Here is a 19,930-nt window from a genome sequence, read left to right on the forward strand (position 1 = left end):
TACATTGTCGTAGATCTGTTACATCCTGCATTGTTGTAGATCTGTTACATCCTGCATTGTTGTAGATTTGCTACATCCTACATTGTTGTAGATCTGTTACATCCTACATTGTCGTAGATCTGTTACATCCTGCATTCTTGTAGATCTGTTACATCCTCCATTGTTCTAGATCTGTTACATCCTACATTGTCGTAGATCTGTTACATCCTGCATTGTTGTAGATCTGTTACATCCTTCACTGTTGTAGATCTGTTACATCCTACATTGTTGTAGATCTGTTGCGTCCTTCACTGTTGTAGATCTGTTACATCCTACATTGTTGTAGATCTGTTACGTCCTTCATTGTTGTAGATCTGTTACGTCCTTCATTGTCGTAGATCTGTTGCATCCTTCACTGTTGTAGATCTGTTACATCCTACATTGCTGTAGATCTGTTACATCCTACATTGTCGTAGATCTGTTACATCCTACATTGTCGTAGATCTGTTACATCCTACATTGTCGTAGATCTGTCAGATCCCCCATCGCTGTGATTCTATGACATCCTACACTGTTGTAGATCTGTTACATCCTGCATTGTTGTAGATCTGTTACATCCTACATTGTTGTAGATTTGTTACATCCTACATTGTTGTAGGTCTGTCACATCCTTCACTGTTGTAGATCTGTTACATCCTACATTGTTGTAGATCTGTTACATCCTACATTGTCGTAGATCTGTTACATCCTACATTGTTGTAGATCTGTTAAGTCCTTCATTGTTGTAGATCTGCTACATCCTTCATTGTCGTAGATCTGTTACATCCTACATTGTTGTAGATTTGTTACATCCTACATTGTTGTAGGTCTGTCACATCCTTCACTGTTGTAGATCTGTTACATCCTACATTGTTGTAGATCTGTTACATCCTACATTGTCGTAGATCTGTTACATCCTACATTGTTGTAGGTCTGTCACATCCTTCACTGTTGTAGATCTGTTACATCGTACATTGTTGTAGATCTGTTACATCCTACATTGTCGTAGATCTGTTACATCCTACATTGTCGTAGATCTGTTACGTCCTTCATTGTTGTAGATCTGTTGCATCCTTCATTGTTGTAGATCTGTTACATCCTACATTGTTGTAGATTTGTTACATCCTACATTGTTGTAGGTCTGTCACATCCTTCACTGTTGTAGATCTGTTACATCCTACATTGTTGTAGATCTGTTACATCCTACATTGTCGTAGATCTGTTACATCCTACATTGTTGTAGATCTGTTACATCCTACATTGTTGTAGATTTGTTACATCCTGCATTGTTGTAGGTCTGTCACATCCTTCACTGTTGTAGATCTGTTACATCCTACATTGTTGTAGATCTGTTACATCCTACATTGTCGTAGATCTGTTACATCCTACATTGTCGTAGATCTGTTACGTCCTTCATTGTTGTAGATCTGTTACATCCTTCATTGTTGTAGATCTGTTACGTCCTGCATTGTCGTAGATCTGTCAGATCCCCCATCGCTGTGGATCTATGACATCCTTCATTGTTTTAGATCTGGCACATCTTCCGTTGTTGTGGATCCCTAACATTCTTCTTTTTTAATGAGGATGTTTTTTGTTCTTTTTTGTTTGGTTGTTTATTTTTTCGGTCAGTTTATCAATTATGGTTTAGTTTATATGGGTCAGAAAAGGTTAAAGCGCTCAGGTCCCCGTTCCACCAAGTCGCGACCGGTATAGGGTTCAACGTGACCATAAGTTCGATCTCAGCCGGACGTTTTGCGTCCGATTGTGACACATTTTGACTTCCGATTACACCAGGCCATCTGTGCGATCCAACTACAACCAAAAAGTGTTCACGGGTCGTTTCTTGGACGAGCGAGTTGAGACCGAGTTGATAGGGATGTGATCGGTCGTCTAGTCCTCGCAATATGGTCATACTGTGGTACGTCAATATGGTCATACTGTGGTACGTCAATATGGTCACACTATGGTACGTCAATATGGTCATGCTGTGGTACGTCAATATGGTCAAACTGTGGTACGTCAATATGGTCACACTGTGGTACGTCAATATGGTCATACTGTGGTACATCAATATGGTCACACTGTGGTACGTCAATATGGTCATGCTGTGGTACGTCAATATGGTCAAACTGTGGTACGTCAATATGGTCAAACTGTGGTACGTCAATGTGGTCATGCTGTGGTACGTCAATATGGTCATGCTGTGGTACGTCAATATGGTCACACTGTGGTACGTCAATATGGTCACACTGTGGTACGTCAATATGGTCAAACTGTGGTACGTCAATATGGTCAAACTGTGGTACGTCAATATGGTAATACTGTGGTACGTCAATATGGTCATGCTGTGGTACGTCAATATGGTCATGCTGTGGTACATCAATATGGTCATGCTGTGGTACGTCAATATGGTCAAACTGTGGTACGTCAATATGGTCACACTGTGGTACGTCAATATGGTCATGCTGTGGTACGTCAATATGGTCATACTATGGTACGTCAATATGGTCATACTGTGGTACGACAGGATTGGCGATTTTCCTTGCGAGCAGCCACGACTGGGGTTGAGACCAACGTCACAGTTTCTGCGACTGACTTCCAAACAGAAGACTATGGAAACGTCTCATTGTAAGTACAGTCCAGTGGGGCAACAATGTCTTCCGTAACGGTCGCAAAAGTTATGTTAGTGTATGGAACCGTTTCATACGCTCGCAGATCCCCCTGTGACTGAGGTCGAGCGAGCGCTAGTGAGGGAGATCGTGTCGGCGAGTATGCTGAGCTTCCCAAGACCAAACGACGATCTCAGTGCGAGTGTGCGTAAGTGAATGCGACAGAGAGGCAAAAACCTGTCGCAGTGAGGTCGCAAGCTCGATGTAACGTTGGTGTTAGTGTGGATAGGAACTCGCATCTTGAAATAAGGCTACGGAATTGTACCTGCCATGGTTAAGTTGAGGAACTATGCTTAGAGTTGCCTGCCCTTGCTTGATGTTATGTTCCGTTGTAAGACTATGGGATTTATTCCAGAGTTTTCTATAAGGCCACAGTGTGGTCGCAGTGTGATATAATGGTCTTATTGAGTCTGGAACTGTGTGATAGGTATATAAGCGGTGGATGGTGTGGTGTACGGGGGATTGCTACATTGGATTTACGTTCGTCTGTCTACTGACATCGACGTCGCAAGACCTCGTCTACATTCAACTTTCAGCCACTGTCAACAATCGTGAGTCAATACATGGTTTTGTTAAGAGGAATGCCAAGAATTTAGTGAGTTTATATTTTAGATGTGTGACCCAGTTTTTTAGATTTGTATTCCAGTTGTATTGTATGAGGAATCTGTACTGTCATTCATTGTGCATAACGCTTTGGAAGTCCTTTACCTTCAAGAATGGTCTGTTGGCAGTAAAACCGTACCCATGAATTTCACTTTAATCCAAAAAATCAATCGAAAAAAGTGAAATTAAGAATGCGAATCTTCATAATTTTACCTTGCTAACTCAACATTTAAATCGCAGAATTGTATTTAGCTGAGGATGAAAATTGTTTAACAAAAGATGATACAATCAGCTCGCTATTACTGCTTTGTATTACAAGGGATATGCACATAAATGAAACACCGAGCTAGAACAAGTCAGTTTGGTCCAAACACTCATCAAGTACCGCGCGTGTATTTATGTTACTATTCCAGCTACTGCGCTTACTCCCCTGTAATACAGACCAATAACAGATATTTGAATCTATGATTTTGTCTATGATGGTGGCCGACTTCCAGGCCTCGTCTACGTCTGTCATTGCCATCGTCCACAAAATATTGTCGCTTATTCTCCCATGAAACCCATAATGTTTTTTTTCAGACAAATTCAAATCGGTGAATCATCCTTCAACAAAAAATTCCCTTAGGTGGTAACTCACACCTCCACTCGCGGTGGACACCATTTCACGCTGAACACAAAACCACGGTAAACCACAGTAAAAGCAGTCAGCAGGGTAAGAAAAAACACCAATTGCTTCTTGGTAGGGTCTACAAAATACCTTTCTCGTAAATAGTGTCTACAGGGGAGTAGCTGCCATTACAATACCTGGGCTGATTGCTGCTAAAAACCTTGGGCAAGCTCATACTACTATCTAAATATAAAGCTTTGCAACCTAAAGAGTTTCCACGAATCAAATTGGCTTGCTATGCGTCTGGTCTACCCTCGACTGTTCAGGCTAATAACGTAAAAAACAACGGTCAGATTGACCGACGTCCAGACGCTCTCAGACATGCAGCCAGAATGGAGACAACACGCATGCGCTTATCTCACGTAGATACTAATGATGTCAGAGACGAAGTAGACTTACAATACATCATTATTCCATGTAAACATTTGGAAATAACACAAAAAGGATACAATGTTGCAATTGTTTGTAGTGTAACTACAGAGAGTGAGTGAGATGAGTTTTACGCCGCACTCAGCAATATTCCAGCTGTATGGCGGCCGTCTGTAAATAATCCAATCTGGACCAGACAGTTCAGTGATCAACAACATGAGCATCGATCTGCGCAGTTAATGCAAACTTCAATTACACAAAATATACAGTATATATATGTACTACTATTGAACGAACAGTGAAGCATATTGAGAAAATTCCATTGTTTTCTATGGAACTATTTAGTCTCGCGTAATATAATGCCTGTTTAAGACAGCGGTAAAGCAATGAAATTCTTGGAAATGAAGCCACATCACACGCGTTGGTATATGAGGATTCCCACGTCGCAGAGTTTCTCACAGAGAAACTACTGTTTTCATTTTTGCGTTTTTAGATCGAAAACTAATATGTGCAATAAAAGCAACACCCAACACCATCTCTCCCATATTATGTTAATTACGTGATTTTCGAGCCTTGGCGATAACCCGCTGCGAGAGAATTACCTAATTAATATAAGATAATCTGGAAAGATGATCTGTCATTCCCCGTCTTTCGCTTTTGTCCAAATCCACACACCAATGTCGTCTTTCTCCGACGTTACTTATACACAAAACAAGCCATGACGCCAACTAACGTGGTGTCTCAGTAGCAGCAGTACACGTGATGGTGATGCTGGTACTCTGTTGATAATGGTGCAACATTGGTCAAAATACATCTTCACAGTCAAGAGAGTATGGAAGCATAAGAAATAGTTTACATGGTGAATAGAACCATCCATTTAACTCGCCACACCCTTCTCGTGCTTTCTGTAATTGCTTATAATTTGTGACACTTCGTATTCGGTTACAATATGAATTTTTGTATTGGTTACTGTCAACAACACATAACGAAAATATAGTGTGTGTGTGTGTGTGCGTGCGTACGTGCGTGCGTGTGGTCTTTGTGGACGTTTGACGTCGGAGAGGAAAATCGGGACATATATGTCCTTCCTCTACATCCCTCACTTTGAAGTCCAATAAAATTGTAAATATGCCACGCATATATAAATACTTCACAGTTTTAAATTCTGCGGAAAATTCCCTGTTTCTTGATACTACCCACTATTATCTCAGACCAAGCAAAAGTGCTTAAAATTGCCTTTCAAAATAAGCTTCAGAGTAAATATCGTCAATTTTCAAACTGCACAAAATTGAGCTTCACAGCGTTATTTGCAGTACTATATGTTTTGAAATGTGAAAATCGGCTAATTACTGGGAGTAATGAATTTCAAAAATAACTTATTAATGATCACTGATATCAAGTTTTCATGTAAACAGTAATGATAATTCTGAAACGTCGCCGACGAACCCAGAATCGGTTGGGATGTTTTCGAAAATACACTTACACGAACGCCGAAGTGCGCTTTCCGCCATATTGGTTAGTGTTTACAAAATCACGTCTCGAGAAGGCCGGTATTGAGACGCCTATAACATCACGTACATTTCATAGTCAGCTGCCACAAATGCATCATTGAATTCCCCACACATCTTAGAATCAAATCACAAATGGTCTTTGTCACCAATACCAATTGTCTAGACAAAACGAAACGAAAGATAATTGGTATGAAAACGAACGCTATGCTCGAAAGACAACGCTTTTTTGAAATGTAAACAAAGAAAAAATCCAATTTTACACTGCGTAGCATTTTCGGTAATATTCCAACATCCAGCCGTCTAATCATAGCTTACAAAGGCTCAATACGCTTAGTATATTCAGGGGATTGTAGCAAAAGATAGCAAATTAAAAATAGATACAATGAAATAATTTGGTAATTCGTAAGAAACTGTCAAACTTTTAGTGCAGCGTGACGCCATGACTGACACAAAATCACGCAGACTTTAGGAAACGCTTTATGAGTATAGTTTTACGCCGGCCTTATTAATATCCCAACAGTATTACGGCCTTCAACATCGGTAATAGGCATCACACTTCGTATCCATGGGAATCCAAACCAGGTACTCGGCGTGCTGTAACAACAAGGATACCCTGACCCGCCCTGTGCTGCTCTCTGCACAGGTGCTACCGTAACCCTGGCACTAAGCAGCACTGAAACACAAGGCACAGACAACACCTGGACACTTCGGTACCTTGACCACAACATCGTGACGTCATCAGTAGTGTGACGTCACTGTGCATTTGGCACCGCGCCAGCTGGCGAACCTCGGCTCAGTCTGAGGTCACAGAGTGCAGCGAGATGTAAACAAACATTTTGTTATTGTTGTCTGTTTCACGATTAATGAGGAAATTATGACACATAATTAAAACAGAACTACATCACGAGATGCAGGGTTCATATACCAACGACATATCATCAACATTTACAGTCAACAATGTCCTTACCTGATTCTGTAAAGTTCCATAAACAACAAAATGTCTGAAAATATTCTCAACAAAGTTTATTTCTCCTCAAACACAACAAATATTCTCACTTTGATAAAGAATTATAAACAACGCGACGACGTGAACGGCACAGACCACGACAGCGTCAGTAACGACATGTCCTCCATCATTGTCTACATCAACACTACCGTCACTTCACTGTGTACCACGTGACAACAGGAGATCCGACAGTTGACGATGTCCACAGCGTCTCGCCACGTCGGCGGCGGTCCGCCCGATGTAGTTCCTGGCGTTGACGTCCACCGCGTCCAGAGACAGCACAAACTCCACCGTCTCCCTGTCTCCTCTCATACAGGCCCAGTGAAGGATGTTGTAACCGACACCGTCCACCAGTGACACATCAGCACCTCGACTCACAAGCAGCTCCACCACATCTCTGTGTCCCCCACGTGCTGCCTCCATCACCGGCGTCATCCCGACTCCACCTCTACTGTTGACGTCCACCGCGTCCAGAGACAGCACAAACTCCACCGTCTCCCTGTCTCCTCCCATACAGGCCCAGTGAAGGATGTTGTCACCGTCACAGTCCACCAGTGACACATCAGCGCCTCGACTCACAAGCAGCTCCACCACATCTCTGTGTCTCCATAGTGCTGCCCTCATCACCGGCGTCCTCCCGACTACATCTCTACTGTTGACGTCAGCCCGACCTGTGTCCAGGATCCGCTTCACCTCCTCCAGTTTTCCCGCCCTGCAGGCGACATGGAGGTCGGCGTCTGCCCGGGCGTCTCTACGTGAGGGAGTCGGTGTCGCTGTAACACAAAGTAAACTCTGTACACAGGTCGGACATCTTTATCTTACAGCTGCGTTGTTCACATCTTACACTGATGATACAAAACTCTTGATACATAATCTATACATGTATCATGGCTGACAACAAACTGCCAGGGAATGACAAGAACTAGTTCATACTTTTACACGTTAGATCATTAGAATGTTAACATCATGAGAATGTAAACTGATAGTTCTCCCCACTACAACACACGTGACATTGTCTCCACCCACCTCGTATGAGTTGATGGGGTCCCAGACTTCCGTGTGTCCCTGCTCGTGGCTGTGGAGACAAACATGAGGGTTAGAATAAACACCAGATTCATCACATTATATTACATTACATTATATTGATTTCGATATATTCAAAGCGTTGTTTCTTAATTACATTTATCATCGATGGTGTTAGATTACAAATATATAACATATATATCAATGAGCAGAATGTATGGTACAGTTTTCGAGGAGATGACACCGGGATTGTGTTTAGAAAGGACAAAGGTTTCTGACAGATCTGAGAGTCTGACACCATGGTATACTAGCGACTAGAATATCTGCTTCACCATACCCTCCCACCTACCAGGTACTTCGGTGTTCGTCCAGGTCTCAGTGCTTCCATCTCGCTCCAGGCTGTAACACACAATATGTCATGTAGTAGACTTCAACACAGAATATGTCATGCAGAACACACTTCAACACAGACTATATGTCCTGTACTAGATTTCAACACAGGAATCATATATTGCCCAGGAAACAACTTACACAACAATGTGGAAGCATAAACATGTGTTGACTTGCAGTGGTATTATTATTTATGGTGGTTTCACCTGAATTGACATCATACATCAACTTATATATAATGCTGTACGCTACCTTGGCTGTCTGCCTTCTTCCCTGTGACTGGACCTGTAAATAACAAAACAAACATCCAGTCAACTGTTATATGTTTATATGTATGACACCCAGTCTCCCGGTCGGCAGTCTCCCCTGACAACATACATCTAGGGTTGAGTAGGTTCTATTCTGGTAGAATGGGGTCCGTCAACCCTAGTGCTTGTGTGCTTGTCAGAATATTGGCGTATTGTTTTACATACAACAGGTTCACATAGTTCACATGCATTTGCCAGGACGTTCAGTTATTGTTCATTACAAACAGTGATATAGAAAACAGAGCGACGGAGGTCAAACTGACTCTACTGTGGTATATACCGTTTAATATCTTGCCCCTGGATATAAAAGCAAAATTGTCATACCCACCATAACAGGGCATCCACATCGGAAAATAACTAAAACATGGGGTTCCTTTGTAGCCTGGGAACGTTTGTTGGTGGCAGGTTAAAGTGGAATTCAACACACTTGGCAACATCTTCACTTAACGGGTCCCTGTCTTCGTAATTATTACAGGATTACAGACAACAGGTGTATTCTACAGTGAGCTGTGTAGACTTTGACAGCTCCACACTGAAGGTGTTAAGACTGAAAACATCACCTTCTTGAAAACCCGACTAGCTAACACTACAAATTCACCGCCGTGTTTGTAAATCAGATATTGCTACGCTTTACAAAATAGCGACGCTACAGTCGCCGTCCAATGTAAAACATGGACACGCAAATTATTTTTGTCTTGTTTAGTCAATGTAAATGTAGCCTTCTAAACATATGTTATTTCTAAAGTCTATCAACAGTCTATCAAGTTACATTTATTATTTTGTAAATGCTTATGAACAGAGCAAACTGGAGAAAGGTAATGGTGGCGGCTGTTTATTGGTGTTAGGAGTTTCTCCACGACCCCATAAGTTTCACAGCATTTTCTACTCATGAAGCTACCGTGCACACGAACACTCAATCCAGGGTTCCCACGGTCAGGGCAGACCAAAATTATCTGACTTTGCCCTGACCTTTTCCTGATAACTACAGATTTTCTTCTGACAATATATGCAAGTGTCAAAAACTATCCTCCTTCGGCCCTTACAGCAAGTCCCAAACACTTATCCCGTCATGCGTGTTATAAGTTCACGCAGTAGATTGTACTTGTTTTGTTAATTTATTACATTAACCATGGTATCCAGTCACATTTTAACATGCAAGTACCTGTTGCCTATATCCCACAGTAGTATTGTCCACTCAGCTCTGTTCATGGCTGCACCTGTTTAACTAATGGTTGAAAATACAGTGATAACAAACTTACCCCGCTTCCGTCCTCACACAACAAACACCTCTCACTGCCAGCCGGGAAAAGCCCAGACCAGCGACACTGGTCGCGCTAAGGTGCGAGTTATGACGTCATTGTGACGTTTCATGTGAGGAGCAGCACCGAGTTTGGCGCTCGATTGCATGTGGTGCCCGGTAATCCTTGCAGCACGCCACGCTAATGAACGACAACCCCCGCCCCCTTCCCCACACCGCCACACCTGAATCTGCCCGATATACAACAGTCAACATTTACTGTGCTGCTTCAGCATGTATTGCAGATGTTGGTGACATTGATGATAAGTTGCGAGATCTAAGGCACGGCTGACTTAAATTTATGTTTTACATTCACTAGACAGGTGCACACATCAATGGACTGAATAACGAAAGTAGCGTGGATTTGTCTGCTGAAGTCTACGTGTTACCCGAGATATGTGCTTATATGTATCTCTGTAGCAATTATTACCAACACCTACGCTTAGTAATTACTACCGCAATTTTAAGACAGCAGGTAATGTAACTTTGATGTCAGAACCGCTTATCCTTGTGTAATACGAGTTTAAGGAATTTTTAGTACAAACGCCTCCGCGAAAAAAAATGATAGCTCTGCCTTCAAAATACTATGGACATTTTCACCCGAATCGCATGGGGCAAACAAAGGTTATGTTGCGTTCTATGTCTTAGTTATCTGGTTGTACAGATTCCATATGGGGTAAAACTGATCATTGTCTCTACAACATGCCCAGTGTAACGGAAACACAGATGCAAAGGTATAAAACACATCAAATGTCGTAAAGATTTATCACCAGGTGTAACTGACTTCACGTTTTGTGACGTACATTCTCTTACATTCAACACGTGCTGACGCGAGGTGCACACACCAAACAATTACAGAAAACATAGTAACAACAATACAACAACATATATGTATTTGGTGCTCTCGACGGTGTTCCTGACATCAATCACAGGATTGTCTGATCAAGTCACCATTATTTACGCATTCAAAAGCGTTATCAATGAAGATCCAGATTAGAAATGATCTTCAGTAACCCATGTTTGTGGTTAGGGGCAACTAACCTGATCGAGTTGTCAGGCCGGCTGACTTAGTTGACACATATCATTATTAAACTATTTGCGGCGAACGAAGCTCATGCTTTTGTTCACTGGATTGTTTGGTCCCGACTCCACTATTTTCAGGTCGAAGCCTGGAAAATATTGATCAGTGCGGCGTTAAGCAACAGCCAATACCAAGTGATGGATACGTCATTGAGGCTATACCTAACTGAACCGCAACACCAGCATCGTGCACTAGCACTGTCTCCAGTAATTTGGTTGACAGATAATATTCTGAAACTGTTTTGGCTGTAATCAAAACTCAAACGAGCATATCAAAACGTTTTTCTTTTAATTGTTTCCATTGTACGCGTATTTCTCTGGGTGTTAACAGTGAGAGAGATACCTTCCCTGCCCACCTTAACGTTTTCTTAACCACCAGACTAGTGCAATAGTTTGACCAGCGCCTGGCAGTTACATATATGCACAAACTACGCCTTGTGTAAACACACATTCAGGAAAAATACGTGTTATGGTGTTGCGGCTATCACAACCTTTTCCCAAGAAGGGGAGTTAACTCGTGACAGACCACATTGAATTTACAAGATCAGATAACGTGCCGTCAGATCATTCTTTACTATCCCGAGAAAAAAATGTTTTGCATCATCAGCAGTTCTCCAGTTTTTCTTTCACAAAGTACTCACACATTGCTAATGGTAATCATAAAACTATTGTTTTACAATCTTCAGGATATTCATACATCAATAGAGTACACAAACAAAGATATTGACTACAATACTGTCACTTTAAAGACAAGTCATTCCGTGAATTGTGTGTGGCTATAAAGCTGTTCTGTATTGGGGGTCTGGTGAGGTACACAGTATCATGAGGCTTTAAAGCTGTTCTGTATTGGGGGTGGGGTGAGGTACACAGTATCATGAGGCTTTAAAGCTGTTCTGTTTTGGGGGTGGGGTGAGGTGAGGTATACAGTATCATGTGGCTATGCAGCTGTTCTGTGTGAGGGGTTGGGTGAGGGGGTGTGAGCTACACAGTATCATGTACCTTATAGAGTTATTCTCTGTGGCGTATGTGTTTTGAGGTGGGTGAAGGTAGGCAACTATCATCCGCCTATAAAACTGTTCTTTGCGTGGTGGTGGTGGTGGGGGAGAGTGGGTTAGGAGGGGTGAGGTACACAGCATCATATACGAGTATCCTAGGTGTTTAACCCCCCGGATGTCACATGGCATATATGTCCTTCCTCTGCAACCCTCACTTTGAAGTCCAGTAAAATTCTAAATATACCACGGATACAAATACACCTCACACTTTTGAATTTTGGGGGAAATTCCCTGTTTCTTGACACCATCCACTAATATCTCAGACAAAGCTAATGTGCTTAAAATTACATTTCCAAATAGGCCTCATCGTAAATGTCGTCAAGTTTTACACAACACGAAATTACGGGCCAGTTCAATTACTGGGTCAGTTGAACTTCAAATAAAGCATATTAGTGATATCTGATATCGGCTGTACATAATCCCACAAATAATAAATCTGAAACGTCGCCGATAACTCTAGAATCGTTTGGGATGTTTCGAAAATACACGTACAGGAACGCCGAAGAGCGTTTTCCGCCATGTTAGAAAGTGTTTACAAAAATACTTTTCGCGAAGGACGGTATTGAGACGCCTATTTCATCGTGTATATTTCATATTCAAATGTAAACAAAAACATCCGATTTTAGACTTGAACATTTTCAGAATGTTTCTGACATCCAGTCGTCTATTCATTGCTTTGAATAGCTCAGTACCTTTGGAACGTGCATGGGAAGAGTATCGTAACAAGATATAGTAGATTAAATGTAGATATAACTCAGTGATTTGATAATTCAACTAAATTGTGAAAGTTTCCGAGCAGCGTGACGTCATGACAATTGCAAAACCACACAGAATGATAACGGCAGATCTATTTAATAATACACAGATAGTCAGAATCATTCAGATTGCTTACATCTCATAGTTATCCACAAACGATCGTTGTATCAAAGGAAAAGGGCTCGCAAAATCCTGTTTACCTTTGCTAGCAAAGCCGCCATTTTGTAAGAAATCGGTCAGCTGTAGTGATGTCAACATTGTTGTACATACTAGGCAATTTCTTTGAGGTGAAGGTCGGTGGAACCATCATTCAAGCATTGTTTTCATGAAACTACTTTCAGTATCTACATTTACCCTTGTTCAGTGTCATTGCATACCTGGATATATGTACTACATACGTTGTTATTATTTGAACGTTTTGGATTGTTTGAATATTATCTATATGGAAAATTCACACATTTGGAAAAGTACACCACATTTAGACTTTTTACACAAGTGTTAGGCAGCCATGACTGCAACTTGTACTTTAGTTTTTATCATGTACAATATTCAATAATACATTGAAACTAATGTTCAGTTTCATACGCACAGGATAATGAACAGCGATTTAGTTCAACCTTATAAGTAAAAGTGATAATATTAATAGAAATTGTTCACACAGTTTTATGAAGTGTTTCTATGCACATATTTAGAGGAATTGTCTTATGATTCACTATCACGGTTTTAGATAATATAATCCATTCATATTCGATTAAAACAATTGTGATGACAGTATATCAAACCCTAAAGATATTCATATAAACAGGTATTCATATATATTCATATATCAAGGTGTTCTGTTCGTGGGGTGGTGTGAGGTACACAGTTTGTACCTATCAAGGTGTTATGTGTGTAGAGTTGGGGGGATGTACACAGCATGTACCTATGAAGGTGTGTGTGTGATGTGGGGTGAGATACAGAGTATGTGCGTATCAAGCTGCTCTCTCTCTGTGTGTGTCTGTGTGTGTTGTGGGGAGTGGAGGGTGGGGAGGTACACAGTATGTACCTATCAAGGTGTTATGGGGTAGGGGAGGTACACAGTATGTACCTTTCAAGGTGTTTACTGTGTGGGGTGGAGTGAGGTATACAGTATGTACCTATCAAGGTGTTCTGTGTGTTGCGTGGGGTGAGGTACACAGTTTGTACGTATCAAGCTGCTCTGTGTGGGGGTGGGGGTGGGTTCGAGGTACACAGTATGTACCTATCAAAGTGTTTTTTGTGTTGCTTGGGGTGAGGTACACAGTATGTACCTGTCAAGGCGTTCTGTGTGTGGGGTGGGGTGACACACACACACTGTACCTATCAAGGTGCTCTGTGTGTGGGGTAGGGTGAGATACACAGTATGTACCTATCAAGGTGTTCTGTGTGTGGGGTAGGGTGAGATACACAGTATGTACCTATCAAGGTGTTCAGTGTGTGGGGTGGGGTGAGATACACAGTTTGTACCTATCAAGGTGTTCTGTGTGTGGGGTGGTGTGAGGTACACAATATGTACCTATCAAGGCGTTCTGTGTGTGGGGTGAGGTACACAGTATGTACATATCAAGGTGTTCTCTGTGTGGGATGGGGTGAGATACACAGTATGTAACTATCAAGGTGTTCTGTGTGTGGGGTGGGGTGAGATACACAGTATGTAACTATCAAGGTGTTCTGTGTGTTGGGTGGGGTGAGATACACAGCATGTACCTATCAAGGTGTTCTGTGTGTGGGATGGGGTGAGATACACAGTATGTACATATCAAGGTGTTCTCTGTGTGGGATGGGGTGAGGTACACAGTATGTACATATCAAGGTGTTCTCTGTGTGGGATGGAGTGAGGTACACAACATGTTCCTATCAAGGTGTTCTGTGTGGGGGATGGTGTGAGATACACAGTATGTACCTATCAAGGTGTTCTGTGTGTGGGGTGGGGTGAGATACACAGTATGTACCTATCAAGGTGTTCTGTGTGTGGGGCGGGGTGAGATACACAGTATGTACCTATCAAGGTGTCCTGTGTGTGGGGCGGGGTGAGATACACAGTATGTACCTATCAAGGTGTTCTGTGTGTGGGGCAGGTACACAGTATGTACCTATCAAGGCGTTCTGTGTGTGGGGTGAGGTACACAGTATGTACATATCAAGGTGTTCTCTGTGTGGGGTGGAGTGAGATACACAGTATGTAACTATCAAGGTGTTCTGTGTGTGGGATGGTGTGAGGTACACAATATGTACCTATCAAGGTGTTCTGTGTGTGGGTTGAGGTACACAGTATGTACATATCAAGGTGTTCTCTGTGTGGGATGGGGTGAGATACACAGTATGTAACTATCAAGGTGTTCTGTGTGTGGGGTGGGGTGAGGTACACAGCATGTACCTATCAAGGTGTTCTCTGTGTGGGGTGCGGTGAGGTACACAGCATGTACCTATCAAGGTGTTCTGTGTGTGGGATGGGGTGAGATACACAGTATGTAACTATCAAGGTGTTCTGTGTGTGGGGCAGGTACACAGTATGTACATATCAAGGTGTTCTCTGTGTGGGGTGGGGTGAGGTACACAGCATGTACCTATCAAGGTGTTCTGTGTGTGGGATGGGGTGAGATACACAGTATGTACCTATCAAGGTGTTCTGTGTGTGGGGTGGGGTGAGGTACACAGCATGTACCTATCAAGGTGTTCTGTGTGTGGGATGGGGTGAGATACACAGTATGTAACTATCAAGGTGTTCTGTGTGTGGGATGGGGTGAGATACACAGTATGTACCTATCAAGGCGTTCTGTGTGTGGGGTGGTGTGAGGTACACAGTATGTACCTATCAAGGTGTTCTGTGTGTGGGATGGGGTGAGATACACAGTATGTACCTATCAAGGTGTTCTGTGTGTGGGGTGGGGGGAGATACACAGTATGTACATATCAAGGTGTTCTCTGTGTGGGGTGGTGTGAGGTACACAGTATGTACCTATCAAGGTGTTCTGTGTGTGGGATGGGGTGAGATACACAGTATGTACCTATCAAGGCGTTCTGTGTGTGGGGTGAGGTACACAGTATGTACATATCAAGGTGTTCTCTGTGTGGGGTGGGGTTAGACACACAGTATGTACATATCAAGGTGTTCAGTGTGTGGGATGGGGTGAGATACACAGTATGTACCTATGAAAGTGTTCTGTGTGTGGGGTGGTGTGAGGTACACAGCATGTACCTATCAAGGTGTTCTCTGTGTGGGGTGGTGTGAGGTACACAGTATGTACATATCAAGGTGTTCTCTGTGTGGGGTGGTGTGAGGTACACAGCATGTACCTATGAAAGTGTTCTGTGTGTGGGGTGGTGTGAGGTACACAATATGTACCTATCAAGGTGTTCTCTGTGTGGGGTGGTGTGAGGTACACAGTATGTACCTATCAAGGCGTTCTGTGTCTGGGTTGAGGTACACAGTATGTACATATCAAGGTGTTCTCTGTGTGGGATGGGGTTAGACACACAGTATGTACATATCAAGGTGTTCAGTGTGTGGGATGGGGTGAGATACACAGTATGTACCTATGAAAGTGTTCTGTGTGTCGGGTGGGGTGAGATACACAGTATGTACCTATGAAAGTGTTCTGTGTGTGGGATGGGGTGAGATACACAGTATGTACCTATCAAGGTGTTCAGTGTGTGGGGTGGTGTGAGGTACACAGTATGTAACTATCAAGGTGTTCTGTGTGTGGGGTGGTGTGAGGTACACAGTATGTAACTATCAAGGTGTTCAGTGTGTGGGGTGGTGTGAGATACACAGTATGTACCTATCAAGGTGTTCAGTGTGTGGGGTGGTGTGAGGTACACAGTATGTAACTATCAAGGTGTTCTCTGTGTGGGGTGGTGTGAGATACACAGTATGTACCTATCAAGGTGTTCAGTGTGTGGGGTGGTGTGAGGTACACAGTATGTAACTATCAAGGTGTTCTGTATGTGGGGTGGGGTGAGGTACACAGCATGTACCTATCAAGGTGTTCTCTGTGTGGGGTGCGGTGAGGTACACAGCATGTACCTATCAAGGTGTTCTGTGTGTGGGATGGGGTGAGATACACAGTATGTAACTATCAAGGTGTTCTGTGTGTGGGGCAGGTACACAGTATGTACATATCAAGGTGTTCTCTGTGTGGGGTGGGGTGAGGTACACAGCATGTACCTATCAAGGTGTTCTGTGTGTGGGATGGGGTGAGATACACAGTATGTACCTATCAAGGTGTTCTGTGTGTGGGGTGGGGTGAGGTACACAGCATGTACCTATCAAGGTGTTCTGTGTGTGGGATGGGGTGAGATACACAGTATGTAACTATCAAGGTGTTCTGTGTGTGGGATGGGGTGAGATACACAGTATGTACCTATCAAGGCGTTCTGTGTGTGGGGTGGTGTGAGGTACACAGTATGTACCTATCAAGGTGTTCTGTGTGTGGGATGGGGTGAGATACACAGTATGTACCTATCAAGGTGTTCTGTGTGTGGGGTGGGGGGAGATACACAGTATGTACATATCAAGGTGTTCTCTGTGTGGGGTGGTGTGAGGTACACAGTATGTACCTATCAAGGTGTTCTGTGTGTGGGATGGGGTGAGATACACAGTATGTACCTATCAAGGCGTTCTGTGTGTGGGGTGAGGTACACAGTATGTACATATCAAGGTGTTCTCTGTGTGGGGTGGGGTTAGACACACAGTATGTACATATCAAGGTGTTCAGTGTGTGGGATGGGGTGAGATACACAGTATGTACCTATGAAAGTGTTCTGTGTGTGGGGTGGTGTGAGGTACACAGCATGTACCTATCAAGGTGTTCTCTGTGTGGGGTGGTGTGAGGTACACAGTATGTACATATCAAGGTGTTCTCTGTGTGGGGTGGTGTGAGGTACACAGCATGTACCTATGAAAGTGTTCTGTGTGTGGGGTGGTGTGAGGTACACAATATGTACCTATCAAGGTGTTCTCTGTGTGGGGTGGTGTGAGGTACACAGTATGTACCTATCAAGGCGTTCTGTGTCTGGGTTGAGGTACACAGTATGTACATATCAAGGTGTTCTCTGTGTGGGATGGGGTTAGACACACAGTATGTACATATCAAGGTGTTCAGTGTGTGGGATGGGGTGAGATACACAGTATGTACCTATGAAAGTGTTCTGTGTGTCGGGTGGGGTGAGATACACAGTATGTACCTATGAAAGTGTTCTGTGTGTGGGATGGGGTGAGATACACAGTATGTACCTATCAAGGTGTTCAGTGTGTGGGGTGGTGTGAGGTACACAGTATGTAACTATCAAGGTGTTCTGTGTGTGGGGTGGTGTGAGGTACACAGTATGTAACTATCAAGGTGTTCAGTGTGTGGGGTGGTGTGAGATACACAGTATGTACCTATCAAGGTGTTCAGTGTGTGGGGTGGTGTGAGGTACACAGTATGTAACTATCAAGGTGTTCTCTGTGTGGGGTGGTGTGAGATACACAGTATGTACCTATCAAGGTGTTCAGTGTGTGGGGTGGTGTGAGGTACACAGTATGTAACTATCAAGGTGTTCAGTGTGTGGGGTGGAGTGAGATACACAGTATGTAACTATCAAGGTGTTCTGTGTGTGGGGTGGTGTGAGGTACACAGCATGTACCTATCAAGGTGTTCTCTGTGTGGGGTGGGGTGAGATACACAGTATGTACATATCAAGGTGTTCTCTGTGTGGGATGGGGTGAGATACACAGTATGTACCTATGAAAGTGTTCTGTGTGTGGGGTGGTGTGAGATACACAGTATGTAACTATCAAGGTGTTCAGTGTGTGGGTTGGGGGGAGATACACAGTATGTACATATCAAGGTGTTCAGTGTGTGGGGTGGGGTGAGGTACACAGTATGTACATATCAAGGTGTTCTCTGTGTGGGATGGGGTGAGATACACAGTATGTACCTATGAAAGTGTTCTGTGTGTGGGGTGAGGTACACAGTATGTACATATCAAGGTGTTCTCTGTGTGGGGTGGAGTGAGATACACAGTATGTAACTATCAAGGTGTTCAGTGTGTGGGGTGGTGTGAGGTACACAGCATGTACCTATCAAGGTGTTCTCTGTGTGGGGTGGTGTGAGGTACACAGTATGTACATATCAAGGTGTTCTCTGTGTGGGATGGGGTGAGATACACAGTATGTACCTATGAAAGTGTTCTGTGTGTTGGGTGGAGTGAGATACACAGCATGTACCTATCAAGGTGTTCTCTGTGTGGGGTGGTGTGAGGTACACAGTATGTACATATCAAGGTGTTCAGTGTGTGGGGTGGGGTGAGGTACACAGTATGTAACTATCAAGGTGTTCTGTGTGTGGGGTGGTGTGAGGTACACAGTATGTACATATCAAGGTGTTCTGTGTGTGGGGTGGTGTGAGATACACAGCATGTACCTATCAAGGTGTTCTCTGTGTGGGGTGGTGTGAGGTACACAGTATGTACATATCAAGGTGTTCAGTGTGTGGGGTGGTGTGAGATACACAGTATGTAACTATCAAGGTGTTCTGTGTGTGGGGTGGAGTGAGATACACAGCATGTACCTATCAAGGTGTTCTCTGTGTGGGGTGGGGTGAGGTACACAGTATGTACATATCAAGGTGTTCAGTGTGTGGGGTGGAGTGAGATACACAGTATGTAACTATCAAGGTGTTCTGTGTGTGGGATGGTGTGAGGTACACAGTATGTACATATCAAGGTGTTCTGTGTGTGGGGTGGTGTGAGATACACAGTATGTACATATCAAGGTGTTCAGTGTGTGGGGTGGAGTGAGATACACAGTATGTACATATCAAGGTGTTCTGTGTGTTGGGTGGGGGGAGATACACAGTATGTACATATCAAGGTGTTCAGTGTGTGGGGTGGGGTGAGATACACAGCATGTACCTATCAAGGTGTTCTGTGTGTGGGGTGGGGTGAGATACACAGCATGTACCTATCAAGGTGTTCTGTGTGTGGGGTGGTGTGAGGTACACAGTATGTACATATCAAGGTGTTCTGTGTGTGGGGTGGTGTGAGGTACACAGTATGTACATATCAAGGTGTTCTGTGTGTGGGGTGGTGTGAGATACACAGTATGTACATATCAAGGTGTTCAGTGTGTGGGGTGGAGTGAGATACACAGTATGTACATATCAAGGTGTTCAGTG

General features: G+C 43.3%; 2 protein-coding genes across 2 annotated transcripts in view; one reads left to right on the forward strand and one right to left on the reverse strand.

Annotated features, from left to right (window-relative positions):
* The first annotated feature begins 1,994 nt into the window (after positions 1–1,994).
* Positions 1,995–2,843, forward strand: LOC137282125 (uncharacterized). Its single transcript, XM_067813850.1, has 2 exons — positions 1,995–2,646; positions 2,734–2,843. The coding sequence occupies exons 1-2, from the start codon at positions 1,995–1,997 to the stop codon at positions 2,841–2,843; spliced, it is 762 nt and encodes a 253-aa protein (XP_067669951.1).
* A 4,002-nt stretch (positions 2,844–6,845) lies between these two features.
* Positions 6,846–19,930, reverse strand: part of LOC137280699 (receptor-interacting serine/threonine-protein kinase 4-like) — a 35,624-nt gene continuing 22,539 nt past the window's right edge. The window contains exons 9-12 of the mRNA XM_067811914.1: positions 8,509–8,541; positions 8,216–8,265; positions 7,870–7,918; positions 6,846–7,616 (exon numbers count right to left, since the gene is read on the reverse strand). Of these exons, the coding sequence (XP_067668015.1) occupies positions 7,000–7,616; positions 7,870–7,918; positions 8,216–8,265; positions 8,509–8,541 (749 nt within the window). The 3' untranslated portion in view covers positions 6,846–6,999. The remainder of the gene's footprint in view (positions 7,617–7,869; positions 7,919–8,215; positions 8,266–8,508; positions 8,542–19,930) is intronic.

The sequence above is a fragment of the Haliotis asinina genome, chromosome 4 (assembly GCF_037392515.1).
Source record: "Haliotis asinina isolate JCU_RB_2024 chromosome 4, JCU_Hal_asi_v2, whole genome shotgun sequence".
Classification (NCBI taxonomy): domain Eukaryota; kingdom Metazoa; phylum Mollusca; class Gastropoda; order Lepetellida; family Haliotidae; genus Haliotis; species Haliotis asinina.